This window comes from Mobula hypostoma, chromosome 9 (assembly GCF_963921235.1).
Source record: "Mobula hypostoma chromosome 9, sMobHyp1.1, whole genome shotgun sequence".
Classification (NCBI taxonomy): domain Eukaryota; kingdom Metazoa; phylum Chordata; class Chondrichthyes; order Myliobatiformes; family Myliobatidae; genus Mobula; species Mobula hypostoma.
The window spans coordinates 19,914,889-19,936,307 of record NC_086105.1 but is presented as its reverse complement, the minus strand read 5'-3'; the positions used below and the strand labels follow the sequence as shown (position 1 = coordinate 19,936,307).

At 38.9% G+C, this 21,419-nt stretch overlaps 1 protein-coding gene across 1 annotated transcript in view; it reads right to left on the bottom strand.

Annotated features, from left to right (window-relative positions):
- Positions 1–10,405: 10,405 nt before the first annotated feature.
- The window catches only part of LOC134352226 (ankyrin repeat domain-containing protein 26-like), a 99,273-nt gene continuing 88,259 nt past the window's right edge, over positions 10,406–21,419 (bottom strand). The window contains 4 exon segments of the mRNA XM_063059520.1: positions 10,406–10,873; positions 10,876–10,956; positions 12,345–12,617; positions 19,396–19,544. Coding sequence (XP_062915590.1) covers positions 10,715–10,873; positions 10,876–10,956; positions 12,345–12,617; positions 19,396–19,544 — 662 coding nt within the window. The 3' untranslated portion in view covers positions 10,406–10,714.

The window sequence follows — 21,419 nt, the reverse complement described above, 5'->3', positions numbered from 1 at the left end:
GAGAGCTCGTGAAACTGCTGTAAACTAAGCCCAAATGAGTTCTATTTGCTAAAGGACAGTGGATTCTGTATTGAAATACAAAATGTAATTATATTGAATGCTTCTTCAGAAAGACGTTGATAATACAGGTTAATGAGTTTTCTATTGATGATGCTAATGATGACAGGGCTTAGTGTCATCTGCCACTGTAACGTGGTCCAGCAGGGACGTAGCCTGTCTGTATCAGATGTAAAAAAACGTACAACTAAAACGCAATGATGGATGTGGTACTGCCTAATGCTTAATCTCATCAGAAAATTTTCAACAATTCGAATCACATTTATAATGTTGGTAACAATATTTGCATTGGAGGAGTCAAAGGCAATTTATAGTAGCAACACATTGCTACTATGAGTACTAATGTCAAGCACAGTCTAATGTCCATGCTATTTTCTCGACACACTATGCATTGTCAAAAAGACCGATAGTTAAAGGTGAGAGTTTGATTGAGAAACTGAGAAACATTACTTTATGGGTCTGACGGTAGGATCAACAATGACTATCATGGGTGTCTACTAGAGTATTTGAAAGCAATAACAGCACTCGACAAAGGGTAAATTTATGAAAAGGAGATTTTTGAGTATGCTGGTAGTTGTGTGTTTACTGAAAGCTCTTTGAAGGTGTAAAGTACTAATAAGGGATTAATACATAAAATTAAAGCATATGGAATTTTGTTGAATGTACTGTAGCGGATATGGAATGGCAGGCAGAAAACAAAGAACAAGAATAAATAAGTTACTCTCTTGAGAGACAGGCGGTGTACAGCATGGTTCAGTGTTTGGACACATATTACTGGGCTGGCTCATGGTCCTCTTCTTCTTCTTCCTGAAGTCGATAATCAGCTCCTTGATCTTGCTGAGATTGAGTGAGAGATTGCAGTTGTGACACCACTCAACACTCAGTTAACTAAAATATTATACAAATTTTATTTCTTTTCGTGGAATTCGTTGAATGTGATTGGCTATTCAGCAGCAGGTTTTACTTCTGACTATTAATGTTAAAGTCTGTGCCGTGTAAATAGATCGTTTATTGTTGTTTTGAATTACAGAAAAAAATAGGGTATCTAACACTGCAGAGAAAAGTTCTTACCAAGTTACTGGTATAAATGTTACCATTAGTGACAAATGTAGAATCTATTGCAATAAAAATTGAATCATATAAAGTATATTTTGGTAACGACTGACCTCAGAAAGGTATGTCTCTACTTTTCTGCTGGGAAGCAGTTCATCCTCTTCTCGATTTAAGTTACTTCCTATATCTCTATGGGAAATTCTCAAGCCACTGCCATTACCCAATCTACTTTGCAGATGGCTCCCATTCTGAGCCCATGTGGTTAAACTTTCAATTCTAAAGCTATCACCAATCAATGATTTCGAACAAAAGTGTTCTTTAAGCAGCTCAGTTGTGCCTTCTGCTAACCTTTCATTGGATCTGCAGAAAGAAAATAAAAACAACAGGGATTAGTCTATAAACTTCTAATAAACTACTTAACTCAAAGGCTCCATGTGTAAGTTGGCTTTGACAAAAATGTACAATAATTGATTTAATATTGTTTAAAATCTCTGAATTTGTCTCATATTAATAGCTGAAAGTCAGTACAGTGGATTCTGATTTAATGCGGCAGCCACTTATTTTGGATAATTCTTAAAGAATTGAGAAATTAGCCAGGATTCCCTTTGTTTATTTGGGACACTTCCACTTAATTGGGACAGGAGATTGTTGCCAAACAATTTCTAAGTAGCTCCACTCACATGCACTTAAGTTGTTGTTAAATACTACTACACCTTGCTTAGAGTGAACAGTTGTGTGTTTGTGTTCAAAAAGTAGTGATTTTTGTTGCCTGGAATAAGGCAATTCAGAATTGCTTTACTTACTGCAGTTTCATGCTTTCTGGCTTGGGATGCCAGAAATGGCCAGGAGTGAAAATGAAACAATGTCACGACTTCAACAAGTTAGGAACCACGAGGAATTTGAACATTCATCTTGAACGTTACAATAGAAATGGAGGTCTGGAAGATGCAATCTCCGAAAGCATTACATGTAGGCAGTCCATTATCTGCACTAGGTGTCTTTGCTGATTTTTGTTCATTTACAGTCAATCAAAAGAACATGGCACCATACACTGGATGCATTCCGCCACCGATAACTAAAAGGAACTAATACACAGTTTTATAGTATTGGTAGTGTTCTAATCTATTTTGTATTTTATTTAAATCCATAAATTGTCACTCATTTAACTGATAGTTTGTCTTTTTTCAAATAACTTTTTAACAATTTCCATGCGTCTTTGGCTAATTGGGGCAGCCACTTAATTAGGCCAAAATGTGTCCCAATTAACCAGAATCCACTGTATTTGTAATCATTATGGAAATAATGAGCATGTATGGATGGTCAGTAGACTTCCTCATTTCTGTGCTGTAAAGTTAAACAAGGGAATTTGTTACTACTTGGAACAGACTGCACTAGTTTTTCTTGTGTTAGTTTGGAATGAATTTCAAACTTTAATTTTATCTTCCTTAAACACTGTAGGGAATATTGGAGACACAGTTGAACTAGGTCATCCAAATGTGCTGTGCTGTATTCAATTTTGTAAAAATATTACAAGAACAATTCCAAAAACGCTTCGGCTCTTTGTAAACTTGCAGCATGCAAGGTGCCTGTACACGTTTATAACTGTAGATCAGTTAAACGTTTGTTAATAGCAGTTATATTCTTACACCTCAGATTTGTTAAGTTTTTATTAATAGGCTCAGGATATGTTCTTAGTTTCAGGCACTTGGTAGCATCAGAACAAAAGAGCAAAGAATTAATCTGTCTCTGTGTGTCTCTCAATGCTTCAGATTAAATCCCTATTTAAGGAAGTAGCCCAAGAAATAGTGGATGCATTAGTGATAATTTTTCAAAATTCGTTAGATTCTGGACTAGTTCCTGAGGATTGGAGGGTGGCTAATGTAACCCCACTTTTTAAAAAACGGAGGGAGAGAGAAACTGCGGAATTATAGACCGGTTAGCCTAACGTCGGTGGTGGGGAAACTGCTGGAGTCAGTTATCAAGGATGTGATAACAGCACATTTGGAAAGCGGTGAAATCATCGGACAAACTCAGAATGGATTTGTGAAAGGAAAATCATGTCTGACGAATCTCATAGAATTTGTTGAGGATGTAACTAGTAGAGTGGATAGGGGAGAACCAGTGGATGTTGTAAATTTGGATTTTCAAAAGGCTTTTGACAAGGTCCCACACAGGAGATTAGTGTGCAAACTTAAAGCACACGGTATTGGGGGTAAGGTATTGATGTGGATAGAGAATTGGTTAGCAGACAGGAAGCAAAGAGTGGGAATAAACGGGACCTTTTCAGAATGGCAGGCAGTGACTAGTGGGGTACCGCAAGGCTCAGTGCTGGGACCCCAGTTGTTTACAATATATATTAATGACTTGGATGAGGGAATTAAATGCAGCATCTCCAAGTTTGCGGATGACACGAAGCTGGGCGGCAGTGTTACCTGTGAGGAGGATGCTAAGGGGATGCAGGGTGACTTGGATATGTTGGGTGAGTGGGCAAATTCATGGCAGATGCAATTTAATGTGGATAAATGTGAAGTTATCCACTTTGGTGGCAAAAATAGGAAAACAGATTATTATCTGAATGGTGGCCGATTAGGAAAAGGGGAGGTGCAACGAGACCTGGGTGTCATTATACACCAGTCATTGAAAGTGGGCATGCAGGTACAGCAGGCGGTGAAAAAGGCGAATGGTATGCTGGCATTTATAGCAAGAGGATTCGAGTACAGGAGCAGGGAGGTACTACTGCAGTTGTACAAGGCCTTGGTGAGACCACACCTGGAGTATTCTGTGCAGTTTTGGTCCCCTAATCTGAGGAAAGACATCCTTCCATAGAGGGAGTACAAAGAAGGTTCACCAGATTGATTCCTGGGATGGCAGGTCTTTCATATGATGAAAGATTGGATGAACTAGGCTTGTACTCGTTGGAATTTAGAAGATTGAGGGGGGATCTGATTGAATCGTATAAAATCCTAAAGGGACTGGACAGGCTAGATACAGGAAGATTGTTCCCGATGTTGGGGAAGTCCAGAACGAGGGGCCACAGTTTGAGGATAAAGGGGAAGCCTTTTAGGACCGAGATTAGGAAAAACTTCTTCACACAGAGATTGGTGAATCTGTGGAATTTTCTGCCACAGGAAACAGTTGAGGCCAGTTCATTGGCTATATTTAAGAGGGAGTTAGATATGGCCCTTGTGGCTAGGGGGATCAGAGGGTATGGAGGGAAGGCTGGTGCAGGGTTCTGAGTTGGATGATCAGCCATGGTCATAATAAATGGCGGTGCAGGCTCGAAGGGCCGAATGGCCTACTGCTGCACCTATTTTCTGTGTTTCTATTTAAGGCCAATTTATACTTCTGCATCGAATCTACACCATAGGTACGGCGCAGCCGCGTACCCTACGACGTAGCCTGACACGCACCTCCCCAAAAATGTAACTACGTGTTGCGGCGACACAGACCGCAACAACTGTGATTGGTCCGCTTGGTAGCATTGCATTTCCTTCTACGCATTTCCGATTGCTTCTTCTCGACAAGTTGTCAGATCTACCTGCCGACATCCAAAAATATTTGAAACGCATTTCCTCGTCCATATCTCTCAGTGGCCGGACAAGCACAGAAAATTCACCCTCCTGCCTCAATCCGTTCAATGGTTGTACACACCATCTCCTCCGACATCTTCTCTCTTTTCTGCCTTGCAGTAATTTCAATAAAAGTAACTCTTGTTCAACATTTATTAGCTCCAAGTCCAACATGATGCGCTCAGTTTCATTTGCCATTGGTTGAAATACACAAAGAAACTCAACGCTGTGGCATAGAAACCCCACTGCCAACTAGCGTTTTGGCGGTGAGTTGCAGAGCGACGCAGACACACCAACGCACAAACATAAATGCTTACAACGACGTGGGTTACGGCGTAGAGCCTATTCAGAAGTATAAATCAGCCATTATTGAGGCACCTATCGCTCAGTTCTTGGGCCTTCCCTCTCGACCGAGGATTGTCTTGGATGCACACAAGGTGATTTCACCAGTCAGAGTTTGGAGCTCCCCCAACAACGGTGACAATCAAATGGCAGCTGAGAATTGTAAGCCGTGAAATCTTTGAAACTTACTACGTAGTATTTAGAAGTTTATTTGTGCTTTCTTTTTTATGATAGTAAATTAGGCTTAAGTTATTTTGGTATGCTTATACCCTTATTACTACATTTCCTGGATATTCAAATTGGTTTGGGTCTTTTTTTTTCCGAAAATACTTTATTCAGAAATATTACAAAATAAAGTTATTTACATAATAAAAAGCATTCGTTGACTCAGTCCATATTCAAATGAAAGATGTTTACAATAAATCATTCGTTGACTCTCAAACCTTAGTCAAGAATTAAGACTTATTTACAATAAAATTATTAACAATAAAAAAATGACCAACGCAACCTACTACACAAACCTAGTGTTGAGAGTTTAGAACCCAAAGTGTAAAATTTCACTTGTGACCTTGCAGCTTTTCAGCTGAAATCACTTTCAGTTAACAATTAAAGTTCTAGAATTCATTTATAGTCACAAATAAAAGAAATACAGGAAGGTCTATTCTACTACAGTTCGCAATTACAGAATATGTTAATTGCATAAACACTGCTGCAGAACATCTCAGGGTACTTTTTTAAAATCAAGGAATGCCTGCTTCCCCTCTTTGAGGGTGAACGAGCAGTCTTTGGGGTTTTGCAAGTCTGTGTCTTTGCTGTTGCTTTGCTGCAGGCTTAAGTGCTCGGTGGTGGGTGCCAATGCTTTTTTTCTGCTGGTCGGGGGATGGGGGATCGTTGCTTTGCTGCTGCTTACACGCGGGAGGGAGGGGAGCTGGGGGGGAGGACTTTGGGGTTCTAACATTTAACTGTCATTCATTCCTTTTTTTTCATGGATGGTTGTGAAGAAAAAGCATTTCAGGATGTATATTGTATACATTTCTCTGACATTAAATATACATTTGAAACCTTTGTTTCCTTTTATCATCTTGTTAATTTTCATAACCCTTTTGTATAGCAGCATCTGCTAATAATCATGATCAAAGTTATCCAATTAATTCAATACCATTTGTGGATGTTATGTGATCAAACCAGAAGGAGTATATCAAACCACAATAAGCAACTAGTAACCATGGCTACTCAAGTATATTTTTGATATTTAGCAAAGACTGGAATACTAGATAATAGGGCATTGTGCATATTAACACAGAGGGGGATTTCATTATCCAGTTAGCTATACAAACCGTAGTTTTACTTGGATTTCTGCTTAAAAACAAAAAAACATATAATCCATGTTTTCAATCCCTGAATAATTTGCTCAAGATAGTTCAACATCATATATTGAATATTTACCTATTTGAACCATTGAGGTCTAGGGAAAACAATCTTTCAAAAATCTTACCCATGAAGCTGTGCTGCAATGGATTCACATGGGTCAGATTGCTGTGAATGCAACTCTTTGTTTCTTTCAATTTCAAAGGATGGACAAGCAATCAAGTTGCAAAAGACAACAAACTGCAAGTACAAAAAAAGAAAAAAATAAATAATAAACCTTTCCCAGGGTGTTACATAGGAAATAAATAATAAGCAATAAATACCAAAAACATGACACAAAGAGTCCCTGAGAGTTATTCCTTAGGTTGTGGGAATAGTTTAGTGATTTTGAGGTTGAGTGAAGTTGTTCCAGTGGTTGAGGGGTAATAACTGTTGCTGAACCTGGTGGTGTGACTCCTGAGGCTCACTTACCTTCTTCCTGATGGCAACAGTGAGAAGAGAGCATGACCTGGGTGGTAGGGACCCCCGATGATGAATGGTACTTTCCTGCAATAGCGCTCTGTGTAGAATGTGCTCAATGGGAGAGCTTTACCTATGTTGGACAGGGCTATATCCAGTAATTTTTATGGATTTTCCATTCAAGGGTATTAGTATTTCCATACCAGGCTGTGATGCAGCCCGTCAATATACTCTCCATTACACATCTATGGAAGTTTGTCAACGTTTTCCATGTCATACTGAATCTTTGCAAACTTCTAAGGAAGTAGGGGTGCTACTGTGCTTTTTCGTAATTGCAGTTATGTGCTGGGCCCAGGACAGATACTTTGAAATGATAACACAGAGGAATTCAAAGTTGATGACTATCTCCACCTCTGATCCTCTAATGAGGACTTGCTCAAGAACCTCCAGTTTCCTCTTCCTGAAGTCCATAATTAGCTCCATGGTCAAGACCATAAGATATAGGAGCAGAATTAGGCCCATTGAGTCTGCTCCACCATTTTATCATGGCTGATCCAATTTTCCTCTCAGCCCCAATCTTCTGCCTTCTCCCTATATCCCTTCATGCCCTGACCAATTAAGCTTACTAACATTGTTTTGGCACCACTCAGTCAGCTAACCAAAATATTACAGAAATTTTATTTCTTTTCTTGGAATTTGTTTAATGTGATTGATTTTTGAGCAGTAGGCTTTACTTCTGACCATTAGTGCGAAAATCTGTGCCATGGAATAACTTTGTGTCATAGAAAGAAATAGGGTACCTAACACTGCAGGGAAAAAATCTTAGCAAGTTATAGGTATAAATGTTCCCATTAGTGACAAATGTAGAACTAGTGTATAAAATTTGAATCCTATCAGGATAGTGTGTTCAAGAAGGAAACAACATTTGAACATATAAAGTATATTTTGGTAACTACTGACCTCAGAGGGATGTGACTCTACTTTTCTGTAAGGAGGCAGTTCATCCACTCCTGGATTTAAGTTACTTCCTATATCTTTGTGGGAAATTTCCAAGTCACTGCCATTACCCAATCTACTTTGCAGATGGCTCCTATTCTGAGTGCATGTTGTGGTTAAACTTTTATTTTCATTGCTATCACTAATCAACGATTTTGAATGAAAACGTTCTTTAACCAGCTCACCTGTGGCTTCTGCCAAACTTTCATTCGATCTGCAGAAAGAAAATAGAGGAAACAGTGACTAATATATACATTTCTAATAAGCTACTTAACTCAAAGGCTCCATGTGTACGTTGCCTTTGACATAAGCAGTTCATTAATAAATATAAAATCTCTCATATTGACAGCTAGATAGAAGTCAGTACAGTGGATTCTGGCTAATTGGGGCAGCCACTTATTTTGGACAATTCTTAAAGAACAAAAACAAATCAAGAAATTAGCAGGATTCCCTTCGTTTATTTGGGACACTACTTAATTGGTACCAGAAATTGCTGCCAAACTGTTTCTAATTTGCGTCATCCAGGTGCACCCGCACGGCCGTTAAGACACTACACTGTGCTTAAGAGTGAACTGTTGTGTGTTTGTATTCAAAAAGCAGTGATTTTTGTCACAGAAATATGTAGTAGGACAATTCAGAACTGTTTTGCTCACTGCAGTTTCATGTATTCCAGTTTAGAGATGCTAGAATCGGCCAGGAATGAAAATGAAACGATTTCACTACTTCAAGTTAGAAAATTCAGAGATTTTAATCAATATTAAATTAATTACAAAGAATTTGAAGGTATCAACATTCATCTTGAAAGTTACAATAAAAATGAAGATTTGGAAGATGCAATCACCAAAAGCATTTTATGAAGGTAGTCCATTTCTAGACTGGGTGTTTTTGATTTAGTTCAGTCAATCCAAAGAACATGGCAGTGTACACTGAATGAATTCCTCCGTCGATAACTATTAGAAACTAATACAGTTTTATAGTACTCTAGTAGTATTGGTAGTGTTCTAGTTTGTTCTGTATTTCATTTCAATACATATCCAGACCTGCCTCTCGGTTTTTTTGCACTACCTTACTTTCCATTTTTCTATTTTCTAGTTATGATTTATAATTTAAAATTTTAATATTTACTATTTTTAATATTTAATATTTGTAATCCAGGGAGCGGGAAGCGCAGAATCAACTATTGCTGTGATGATTGTACGTTCTAGTATCAATTGTTTGGCGACAATAAAGTATAAAGTTTAAATTGTTACTCAGTTAAATGGTAGTTTGTCTTCTTTTATACCTTTTTAACTATTTCCATGTATCTTTAGATAATTGGGACAGCCAATTAATGAGGCCAAAATGTACTTGTCCCAATGTGTCCCAATTGACCAGAAGCCGCTGTATTTGTAATAATCACGGAAATAATGAGCATGCATGGATGGTGAGTATACCTCATCATTGCTATGCTGAGGCACTTAATTAAAGTTAAATAAGAAAATTTGTTGACATTTAGAACAGCCTGCACTAGTTTTTCTTTCCGTGTTGGATACGAATGAGTTTCAAACTTTAATTCTGATCTTCCTTAAACACTGCAGGGAATATTGAAGATACAGCTGAACTAGGTCATCCAACCTACTTTTTAAGACTTTAGAGTCCAAAATGTAAAAATTCACTCATGACCTGGCAGCTTTTAGTCTGAAATCACTTTCAGTAAACATTAAAGTTCTAGAATTCATTTATAGTCACAAATAAAAGAAACATAGGAAGGTCTATTCTACTAGTTTGCAATTACAGAATATGTTAATTGCATAAACACTGCTGCAGAGCATCTCAGGATATATATTTTTTTAAATCAAAGAATGCCTACTTCCCCTCTTTCTGACTTCATTTCTTTTTATCATCTTGCTGATAAATGCTGAGCTTTCATAGGCTTTTTGTATAGCAGCTGCTGTTAATAATCATGATCAAAGTTATCCAATTAATTCAAGCAACACACATAAAAGTTGCTGGTGAATGCAGCAGGGCAGGCAGCATCTCTAGGAAGAGGTACAGTCGACGTTTCAGGCCAAGACCCTTCGTCAGGACTAACTGAAAGAAGAGCTAGTAAGAGATCTGAAAGGGGGAGGGGGAGGTCTGAAATGATAGGAGAAGACAGGAGGGGAGGGATGGAGCCAAGAGCTGGACAGGTGATGGGCAAAAGGGATATGAGAGGCCTAGGGAGAAAGAAAAGGGGGAGGGGGGGAAAGCCCAGAGGATGGGCAAGGGATATAGTGAGAGGGACAGAGAGTGAAAAAGAAAAATGAATAAATAATGGATGGGGTATGAGGGGGAGGTGGGGCATTAGGGAAACTTGAGAAGTCAATGTTCATGCCATCAGGTTGGAGGCTACCCAGACGGAATATAAGGTGTTGTTCCTCCAACCTGAGTGTGACTTAATCTTTAGTCATACTTTATTGATCCCGGGGGAAATTGGTTTTCGTTACAGCTGCACCATAAATGTTAAATAGTAATATGTAAATTATGCCAGTGAATTATGAAATAAGTCCAGGACCAGCCTATTGGCTCAGGGTGTCTGACCCTCCAAGGGAGGAGTTGTAAAGTTTGATGGCCACAGGCAGGAATGACTTCCTATGACGCTGTGTGCTGCATCTCGGTGGAATGAGTCTCTGGCTGAATGTACTCCTGTGCCCAACCAGTATATTCTGTAGTGGATGGGAGACATTGTCCAAGATGGCATGCAACTTACACAGCATCCTCTTTTCAGACACCACCGTGAGAGAGTCCAGTTCCATCCCCACAACATCACTGGCCTTATGAATGAGTTTCTTGATTCTGTTGGTGTATGCTATGAACCATTGAGGTCTAGGGAAAACAATCTTTCAAAAATCTTACTCATTAAGCTGTGCTGCAATGGATTCACATGGTTTAGATTGTAGTGAATGCAACTCTTTGTTTATTTCAATTTCCTTCTCTGCAGGTCCTTTAAGTTTCAGAATCTCTTGTTGTGAAGTTCTAAACTTATTCAGCTCCCATTCTAGGTCTTGGTGTTTCTCTGTTCCAGTTCATATCTGGATGAAAGCTCATTTGAAGCTTTAATTTCCTCCAAAGTTTCACTGGAGACTTGATGGATCTTAACAGAGGAGTGAACAATTAAATATTACATCATAACAAAGTTTCTGGAAATGATTGGTCATTTAACATTAAAATATAAGACACTGAGTACTTAAGTTATCAGTAATTAGATTCTGAGGCTACTTTACACCAGTGGATCACTTGTTTGTGGCAAAAATATACGTTTGTATTTAGGTAGCTCTAGTGACATCAAATATTGCTTTGCAGTCCTTCTGTCTTATTTTACTATGTGTTTTGCACAGGAGGTATTGTTTGTGAATTGCACTCATGCTTTTTATAGTTTAAGCTTCAACAGTGTTCATGTTTACCATGAATAGTATTAACTCTCAGATCTAGAAATTATTCTTTCACTGGACCTTTGAGTTAAATACCGTGCAAAATAAACAATAATTTAAGACACATAAATCAAGAAACATCTTTTCCATAATGTTTTATATCGGAAAAGCAGCACTAATCTGACAAATTGCATTTTGACTGACACCATTGCAGGTGGGTGGCAAATTTGAGTCCATGGAATGTCAAACACAAGATGTCTCCAACGTTAATAGTCAAAGATATTAAATGTCAAAGGTATGAAATTCCATATCTGGAAAAGCTAATACTTGGTACTAAAGTAATTTAACACTATTAATACTTATTGCATAGAACACAGTACAGGCCCTTTGGCCCATGATGTTGTCTTGGCCTTTTAACTTACTCTAAGATCAAAGTGGGGTTTTAAACAATGGTACTACTTCTACCATCACCCTGGCATTCTCTGTGTAAAAAATTTTCTTCTGACTCCCCGCCCCCAACACTTTCCTCCAATTACCTTAAAACTACTCCCATTCATATTAGCCATTTCTGCCCTTGGCTATTCACTTGATCTATGCCTCTTAATATTCTGTACACCTCCATCAAGTTACCTCTCAAACTCCACTCCAAAAACAAAAGCCCTAGTTTGCTCAACTTACCCTCATAAGACTTGTTCTCTAAATCAAGTCCGTAAATCAACTCTGCACCCTCTCTAAAGTTTCCATATCCTTCTTATAATGAGGTGACTAGAACTGAACGTTGTTCAATACACCTTAATGAAAAAGCATTTGTGATGTACATACCATGGAACAATTCATGCAGAAGCAATTATGCTCACTAGAGTTTGCTGCCCAACTTATTAGCCTCAGCATTTACAAATTCCAGTCTATAAATATATTTAAGTGTTTATAGTAACACTAAAATTCAATTTTCATATGTCACAAAGATTTTTCAATCAGCTAGATTATAATTATCTATTGCAGACTTCCATAATTTTTTTTAATAATTGGACGAGTTAAACATTAGATACTAGGAACCTGTTCATTTCCCATGAGTTATTTATGTTCAAACTTAAATTGTAAGGTATCTTACTTTCAAAAATGTATTAACTTCTTCCATCTTCTGTATTACTTCCTTCCGAGCTTGTTTCTTCATTTTCTTCTTGTAGCTCTTCAAGTAACTGCTTTGAGTTTCAGCCTGAGTTTTCATGTGCAATATTTCCTCCTCTAGCTGCTGTTTCCTTTGCTCTAGATGATCATGACTCTTTTGTAGAAAATGCATTGCCTTGATTTGTTCTTCATTTGTTGATTCCAGATGCTTGCATTTTGCAGATCCTCCTTCAATTTGGTGGGACAATTCATGAATCTTAGTAAAACAGACAGATAAATTAAAATATTAAAGTTCAAAACAGCTTTAGTAATTGTAATAAACTACACTGATTTACATTTCTGGATTATTAGCATATAAATTGCATCCTGATTCTTTTTCGTATTCTTACATTGATTCGAAATGTAAGCTATTTTACTGACAAATTGAATTTTATTTGGTAATACTTAACAAGCGTACATTTTTGTAAAGGGAAAGCTTGTTTCTCCACACCCCTCCCCTCCCCCGGGTAATCTTCCTTCTCACTGAGAATAGAAACAGGCATCATTTATGTGAAAAAGCATCTTAATGTCTAAATTTCTAGGCACACCAAACCACAAGGATGGTTAATAATTCAAAGGTACACTTGCAACAAAATAATATTGATGTTATGGTAGAATGAAACAGAAAGGCAGAATAGAAGTTTGGAGAGCATATTTCAACACTGGAAAAAATGAATAATGATAATAATGTGTGTGGCGAAGAAAACACTGTAAGAACAGAAAGTTTCAGGTTAATCAAACATTTAAAAAAATCAAAAATCTTAAAAATAGTGGCAAGAGATTATTGATGTTACATCTATACTTTGGGTTTCCAAATTACAGAAATCATTCAATAGCAGTAGAAAAGTTGCAGTACACATCACTACCATGCGTGCAAAAATACAGAAGCAATGTAGAATAGCAAGTGTGGTTTTGTTCATGAAAACAAATTAGAACTCTTTGTTCCTCTGGGAAATTAATGGTTGCGTCAAATAGATGGCCTGTCATTTCCATTAACAGTTTAAAAAACAACCACTTCTTTTAGAACCAGAACGAGCAAGATTTTGAAAGCAGTATTGATGTCCTCACCTTGTTGTTTTATTCTGACAGTAAAATGCGCTACATGCTTGTAGGGCTTTGTCAATCCACATTTGATTTTATTGGTAAAAAGGACAATTTGAAGTGATTCATATTTATGTTCAATTTCATGTGAAAAACGGCACTGCTTCCTCCTGGCCTGGGACTCACTGGAGGAATTGTGGACAATACAGTGCTGGTCTTCCCAGTGAGGAAACATAAGAAGGGCATGGGAAAATAATAAGGTCATTTGACCTATTCCATCACGGCTAATTTATTATCCCTCTGAGCCCCATTCTCACACCTTCTTCCCATAACTTTTGACGTTGTGATTAATCAAGATCGCATCAACCTCTGCCTTAAGTTGCATAGCAGTCTTTGGCAATGAATTCTACAGATTCACCATCCTTTGGCTAAAGAACTTTTTCCTTATCTCTGTTCGAAATGAATGCCCATCAATTCTGGGCTGTAACCTCTGCTCTTAGTCTCCCCAAATATAGGAAACATCCTCTCCACGTCCACTCTATCTAGGCCTTTCAATATTCAATGAGATCCTCCCTAATTTTTATAAACAACAAGTACAGTCCCAGATCCATCAAATGCTCCTTATATGTTAACCCTTTCTTTGTTTGGATCATTCTCATGAACCTCCTGTGGACCCTCTCCAATGCCAGCGTATCATTTCTTCAATAAGGGGCCAAAAACTGCTCACAATACTCCCAAGTGCGGTCTCACCAATGCCTTATAAAGCATCAGCATTACATCCTTACTTTTGTATTCTCGTCCTCTTAAAATGAATGTGAACGTTGCATTTCCCTTCCTTACCACCAACTAAACTTGCAAGTTAACCCTTTGGGAATCTTATGTGGGAACTCCCAAGTCCATTTGCACACCTCTGATTTTTTAGTTTTCTCCCCATTTAAAAAATAGTCCATACCTTTACTGCTTGTGTCAAAGCGCATGATCATGCACTTCCATACGCTATGTTCTATCTGTTGCTATTTTGTCCCATCCACCAAGTCCTTCTGCAAACACCCTTCTTCTTCAACACTGCTTGCCCTTCCATCTATCCTTGTATCATCTGTAAACTTCACCACATAGCCATCAATTCCTTCATCCAAGTCATTGACAGTTATGTAAAGAAGTGGTCCCAACACTGACCCTTGTAGCCACCACTAGCCACAGTCAGGCAACTAGAATAGGCCTGCTTTATTCCCACTCTTTGCTGCCAATCAGCCAATCTTCTATCCATGTAAGTAACTTTCCTGTAATACCATGGCTTTAACTTGTTAAAACAGCCTCACGTACAGCACGTTGTCAAAGACCTTATGAAAATCTGCATAAACATCCACCAACTCCTTTGTCTATCATGCCTATTATTTCTTCAAGGAATTCCAACAGATTTGTCAGAAAAGATTTCCCTTTAGAAAATCATGCATTGGCCTACTTTATTGTATGCCTCCAAGTACACTAAAACTTCTTCCTTAATAATAAACTCCAACATCTTTCTAACCACTGAAGTTAGGCTAAATGGCCTATAATTTTATCTTTCTTCTGCCTCCCTCCCTTCTTAAAGAGTAGAGTGACATTTGCAATTTCCTGTCCTCAGGAACCATTCCAGAATTTAGTGATCCTGGAAAGATTACTACTGATGCCTCCACAAACCACAAACTCCTCAGCCAGCTCTTTCAAAACCCTGGGGTGTAGTCTAGCTGGTCGAAGTGACTTATCTATATTCAGACCTTTCAGCTACCTAAGCACCTTCTACTTAGTAATCACAACTATACTCACTTCTGCTCTCCTGACAAGTCTCACATTTCTGGTATTCTTCTCAGTTATTTATTAAGCCCATCTACAAGTTCTTTGTCTCTCATTACTACCTCTCCAGTATCATTTTCAAGAATTACTGGTCTCTGGCATAGTTCCGGAGAACTGAAAAATTGCAAATGTCACTCCACTGTTTAAGAAAGGAGGAATGCAGAAGAAAGGAAATTATAGACTGGTTAGCCTGATCTCAGTGGTTGGAAGATGCTGGCGTCAATTGTTAAGGATGAGGTTATGGAGTACTTGGTGACATAGAACAAGTTAGGACAAAGTCAGCATGGTATCCTTAAGGGAAAATCTTGCCCAATGAACCTGTTGGAATTCTTTGAGGATATTACAAGGATGGATAAAGGGGATTCAGTTGATGTTGTATGTTTGGATCTTCAGAAGGCCTTTAACAAGGTGCCACACTTGAGGTTGCTTACCAAGTTAAGAGCCCATGGTATTATAGTAAAGTTACTAGCATGGTTAGAACATTGACCTATCGGTAGGAGGCAGCAAGTGGGAATAAAAGGATCCTCTTTTGGTTGGCTGCCAGTTGACGAGTGGTGTTCTACAGGGGTTGATGTTGAGACTGCTTCTTTTTATGCTGTAAATCAATGATTTAGATGATTGAATAGATGGCTTTGTTGCCAAGTTTGCAGATTAAATGAAGATTGGTGGAGAGGCAGGTAGTATTGAGGAAACAGGAAGGCTGCAGAAGGACTCAAGACAGATTAGGAGAATGGGCAAGAAAGTGGCAAATGAAATACAATGTTGGAAAATGCACGGTCATGCACTTTGGTAGCAGAAATAAATGTGCAGACTAGTTTCTAAATGGGGAGAAAATCCAAAAATTTGAGATGCAAAGGGACTTGGGAGTTCTTGTGCAGAACAGCCCAAAGGTTAACTTGCAGATTGAGTTAGTGGTGAGGAAGGCAAATGCCATGTTAGTATCCATTTCATGAGGTCTAGAATACAAGAGCAAGGATGTGTTGCTGAGGCCTTATAACACACTGAGGCCTCACCTTGAGGTACTGTGAATAGTTTTGGGCTCCTCATCTAAGAAAAGATGTGCTGGCATTGGACAGCGTTCACAGAAGGTTCACAAGGATGATTCCGGGATTATCATATGAGGAATGTTAAATGGCTCTGGGCCTGTACTCATTGGAATTTAAAGGATGAGAGGGGAAATCTCATTAAAGCCTTTTTAGATGTGGAAAGGATGTTTCCCATGGCGGGGGAGCCTAGGACAAGAGGGCACAGCCTCAGGACAGAGGAGCGTCCATTTAAAACAGAGATGCGGAGAAATTTCTTTAGTCAGAGGGTGGTGAATTTGTGGAGTTTGTTACCACAGGCAGCTGTGGAGGTCAGGTCATCGGGTGTATTTAAGGCAGAGATTGATAGGTTCTTGATTGGCCATGACATCAAAGGTTACAGAGAGAAGGCAGGGGAGTGGAGCTGATCAGGGAAAAAAATGATCAGATATGATTGAATGGTGGAGAAGACTTGATGGGCCAAATGGCTTAATTCTGCTCCTATGTCTAATGGTCTTTCCAGTGGTCTGATACCCACCCTCACCTCTCTCTATATTTCAGATAAAAACTTTTGTATCATCGAACTTACCTTCACATTCCATCTTTTCTCTCCTTATGGCTTTCTTTAGTTGCCTTCTATTGGTTTTTAAAGCTTCCCAATCCTCTACATTCCCACTAATTTTTGCTGTATTATATGCCCTCTCTTTCACTTTTATGCTGTCTTTGACTTTGTCAGCCATGCTTTCCTTTACTGCCCCTTTAGAATACTTCTTCATCTTTGGGATGTATCTTTCCTGCACCATCCTAATCTCCCCCAGAAACACCAGGCATTGTTGTTCTGCCAACATCCCTGCTAGTGCTCCCTTCCAATCAACTTTGGCCAGCTTCTCTCTCATGCCTCTGTAATTCCCTTTACTCCACTGATAAATCCAACTTTAGCTTCTCCTTCTCAAACTGCAGGGTGAAGTCTATCATAATATGGTCACTATCCCCCAAGGGTTCTTTTACCTTAAGCTCATTAATCAAACCTGGGTTATTACATAATATTCAATCCCAAATTGCTGTTCTCCTAGTGGGCTCAACCAAAAGCACCTCTAAAAAGCCATCTCCTGGGCATTTTACCAAACCCCTCTCTTGGAATCGAGCACTGACCTACCTGCCTATTGAAATACACCCCTTTTGACATGTCTTTTCTATCTCCTGTCATAATTTGTAGCCCACATCTTGGCTACTGTTTGGAGGCCTGTATACAACTCCTATTAGGGTCTTTTTACCCTTGCTATTTCTTAACTCTTCCCACAAGCATTCTTTTGATCCTATGTCACCTCTTTCTAAGGATTTGATTTCATTTTTTACCAACAGAGCCACCCCATCTTCTCTGCCTACTTACCCACCTTGTCCTTTCAATACAACGTGTATCCTTGAATGTTATCCTCCCAGTTATGATCTTGTTTCAGCCACGACTCAGATGCCCACAATGATCTTGCCGATCTCCAGCCTTATTCCGTATACTGAGTGCGTTCAAGTATAACACCTTCAGTTCTGTATTCATCACCGTTTTTGATTTTAGCCCCCTGTGCACACTTCAACTCACCCCACTAACTGCAATTTTACCCTATTATCTGTCTTTCCTTCCTCACAATTTCATTACACACTGTATCTAGTTGTATGCCAACTGCCCCTTACTCAGCTTTATCACCTCGTTTCCCATCCCGCTGCCAAAGCCAAATTAGTTTAATCCATTCCCAACAGCTTTAGCAAACTTGTTTGCAAGGATATTGGTCTCTGTTGGGTTCAGGGGTAACCCATGTTTTTTGTTCAAGTCATACCTTCCCCAGAAAAGACACAAGGATCCAGAAATCTGAGACCCTGTCCCTGCACCAATTCATCACCAGATTATCCTATTTTTACTTTCACTGGCACATGGCGCAGGCTGCAATTCAGAGGTAACTACCCTGGAGGTCGTGCTTTTCGGCTTTTTGCCCAAGTCCCTTTATTCTCTCTTTAAAACTTCCTCCCTTTTCGTATCTATGTCATTGGTACCAATATGTAACGTGGATTCTGGCTGTTCACCATTCCCTTTAGAATGCACTAAACCCAATCTGAGACATCCCTGACTGACCCTTGCACCTGGGAGGCAACAAACCATCTTTAATGTCCACAGAATCTGCTTTCTGCTCCTCCAATTATGGAATCTCTTATGATTACTGCATTTCTCTTCACCCCCCTTGTTTTGAGCCACAGAGACAGACTCAGCGCCAGAGACCTGGCTGCTACAGCTTTCTCCAGGTAAGTTCCGCTGCCCACCCCAACAGCATCCAAAGTGGTATATTTGTTATTGATGGGAACAGCCACGGGGGATCTCTGCATTGGCTGCTGATTCCATTTCCCTCTCCTGTCACTCACCCAGGTACCTGCCTCCTGCAACTTAGGGGTAACTACCTCCCTGTCGCTTCTATTTATTACCTAATTTTCTGCTAAGAATCTAAGATCATCCAACTGCAGCTCCAGTTGGTTAACAGTGTCTCTATGATGCTGGAGCTCAGTGCACATCACGCAGATGTAGTTATCATGGAGGCAGGTGGTCTCCCAGACTTCCTACAGATCACACAAAGAACATACCACTCCCTCTGGACCCATTCTCAGTGCACTAGTTATGTACTAACAGGAAAACATACGTACTATAAAATTACTTAGAACCTGCACCTATGCTTGTCCAAGCCTGTTGAGCGAAGCCTGAACACCAACACTGGCCCACCCACTGCTGCACTGCTTACATCTCTCGTCTTTTCATTGGCCCAGCTCTGTTTGCAGTCTGCCAAGGAGCGTTAAGCATCCAAGCCCTTTTGAAACCTCATACTGTATCACCAACAAATGACCTCCCGCGCTGACTGCAGCCCGTCAAAAAGCCGAACTATTTTTAAACCTTGCGCTGCGTCACCAATGAAATGACCTCTCATGTTGATTGCCGCCCGCTGATGGATAAGCAAAAGTGTGACTGCGCTATGACTCAAAGCTACAGTGATTTACAGAATTGATGTGATGCATTATGTCTAGGAAAGACATCATCAATACACCCAACATGCAAACCAACCTCACCTTCCTCTTTAGTGTGCTAACAGTGTCTGCTGTTTCATTTTGCTCATTGTCCGGTTCTTCATTTCCGTTGATATGGGAGTCGATCAGTCTAACTTCATTTTGTTTCAGCTTCTTTTTGGTAGTCTTCAAGAGTGTTTTCATTCTGTATAATAAATATGATCAAGCACTAAAATCTGCCTGTACTTGCAAGCTTAATCTTATTTTACATTCTCTTAACAAATCCTTCACTACTATGATCTCTGTCTTCAAGGCAGAAATAATCTGCCAAAAGAAAAAAATTAATTCGATTTCACGGATATAAAAATGGATGCAGAAAACAATCACAAAGTAGTACAATAGGAAGTAACTAGGAAGAAAGAGACAGCTGTTAAGAGACATTTTCACTTCCATACCAAAATAATATTTTTTTTTATTTTAGGTGATTTTTACCATTTAATTAATGGTACCATCGATCAAGAAAAACTCACTTAAATGATTTCGTTTAGCATCTAAAAGCCAATTAATATCTTGAAAACAACTTAGTTGGGAAAGCATTTTTAGTACTTTTGAAAGCTCTTAACCAACTTTGATATACATTAAGTCTAACTGTCTTTTAATATATGGATCTCAGAAAATTTTGGAAGTTGATTTCCGCAAAGTCCGTTTTCCATGGAAACTTAAAAGGCTAATCATAGATTCGTATATTAAATTAGCTAATTGTTATTTACTTTTGTCAGGGCATTAATGGAGATAAGTTCATGTTTAACTAATGATGGATACAAGATAACAGGAGAATTGGGGATGGAGTGGAGGTGGATAGAAGGAATATCAACATCTGTAGAAAGTTTGGCAGGGGGCAAATCTGGAGTTTGACACAGAAAGGATGATTAAAATGTAAATTGATTCGGTGGGTGATTCCTGTTCTTTGTTGCAAAGTTGTGTATCCTTTGCTTCCAAACAGAGTCAGAAGTGAAGATTAAAAGGATGTTGATGTTGTCCAATAGACAAAAATACTGAATGAACAGATTGCATACATAAGTCAGCAGTTGTGACACAGAAACAACAGTTGAAAATATTCCATAGGAAGCTGGGGTATTAATTGAGCTCATTAATTTAAAAATTCATCAAAATCTGCAGATGCTGGAAATATTCAACAGGACAGGATGCATCATTTGGAAGAGAAACAGGTAACATTTCAGGTTGAAGACCCTGGTTAGATCTGGGATGGAGACAGAAATCCGTTAAGTTGCAGGGGGCATGAGGTAGGCTTAATAAGCTTCATAACTTTATATTTATGAGCTAATTTACTTAATGTTCTTCATTTATGGCTAATACTTTCCATAATATTCCTGTTTAATAAATGAATCTCCCTTTTGATCTTTCTCACAATTTTTTTTTGTTCTCCTTGACCTTTTAATTGGAAAATATTGAATGATGCTGCAGGGCTTCAGACTTCAGTTATGATGTGAAAGGATTTGAAAATGTATACCTGTTGTGGCTGCAGGGCACTGCCAGTCTGCCTAGGATCAATAATGGTCTAAGATTATCAGCGTCAAAATGGTAACCAAGAGATGGGGCAATGTTGGATGCCATGAAAGTGGACAAGGATTTCATACTGGTTGTAGTGGGTTGAATAGTGGCATTGAGTGAGTGATTTGGACTTCAGGGTCTGGTAATTATGGACTGAGTGAGTAGGTCCATGGTTATAGGGGAAAGGATGTTAGCCAGATATCAAGAGTTGGAGTAAAGTTTTGGCTATGTATGAGATCAAACCAGGATAAAAAGTTAGGGACGGAAATCACTTCCAGTATAGTGTCAGCTGAGAATGCAAATTTGTCTGGAAGAGATCATCAAAAATAAATTAATCCTAGAGAAAAAAAAGAATAGCATGCTAAATGTTAGCCAAGTACAGTAATCAGTGCAAAGACTGAATGGACCTGGCTGAACTTCCGGTTAATTAAGTGTTGCAATGGCTAGTCTGAGGTTTATTGATCCACACTGGATTTCAGTGTGCTGCAAAATATTATGATGTGATATAATATAAA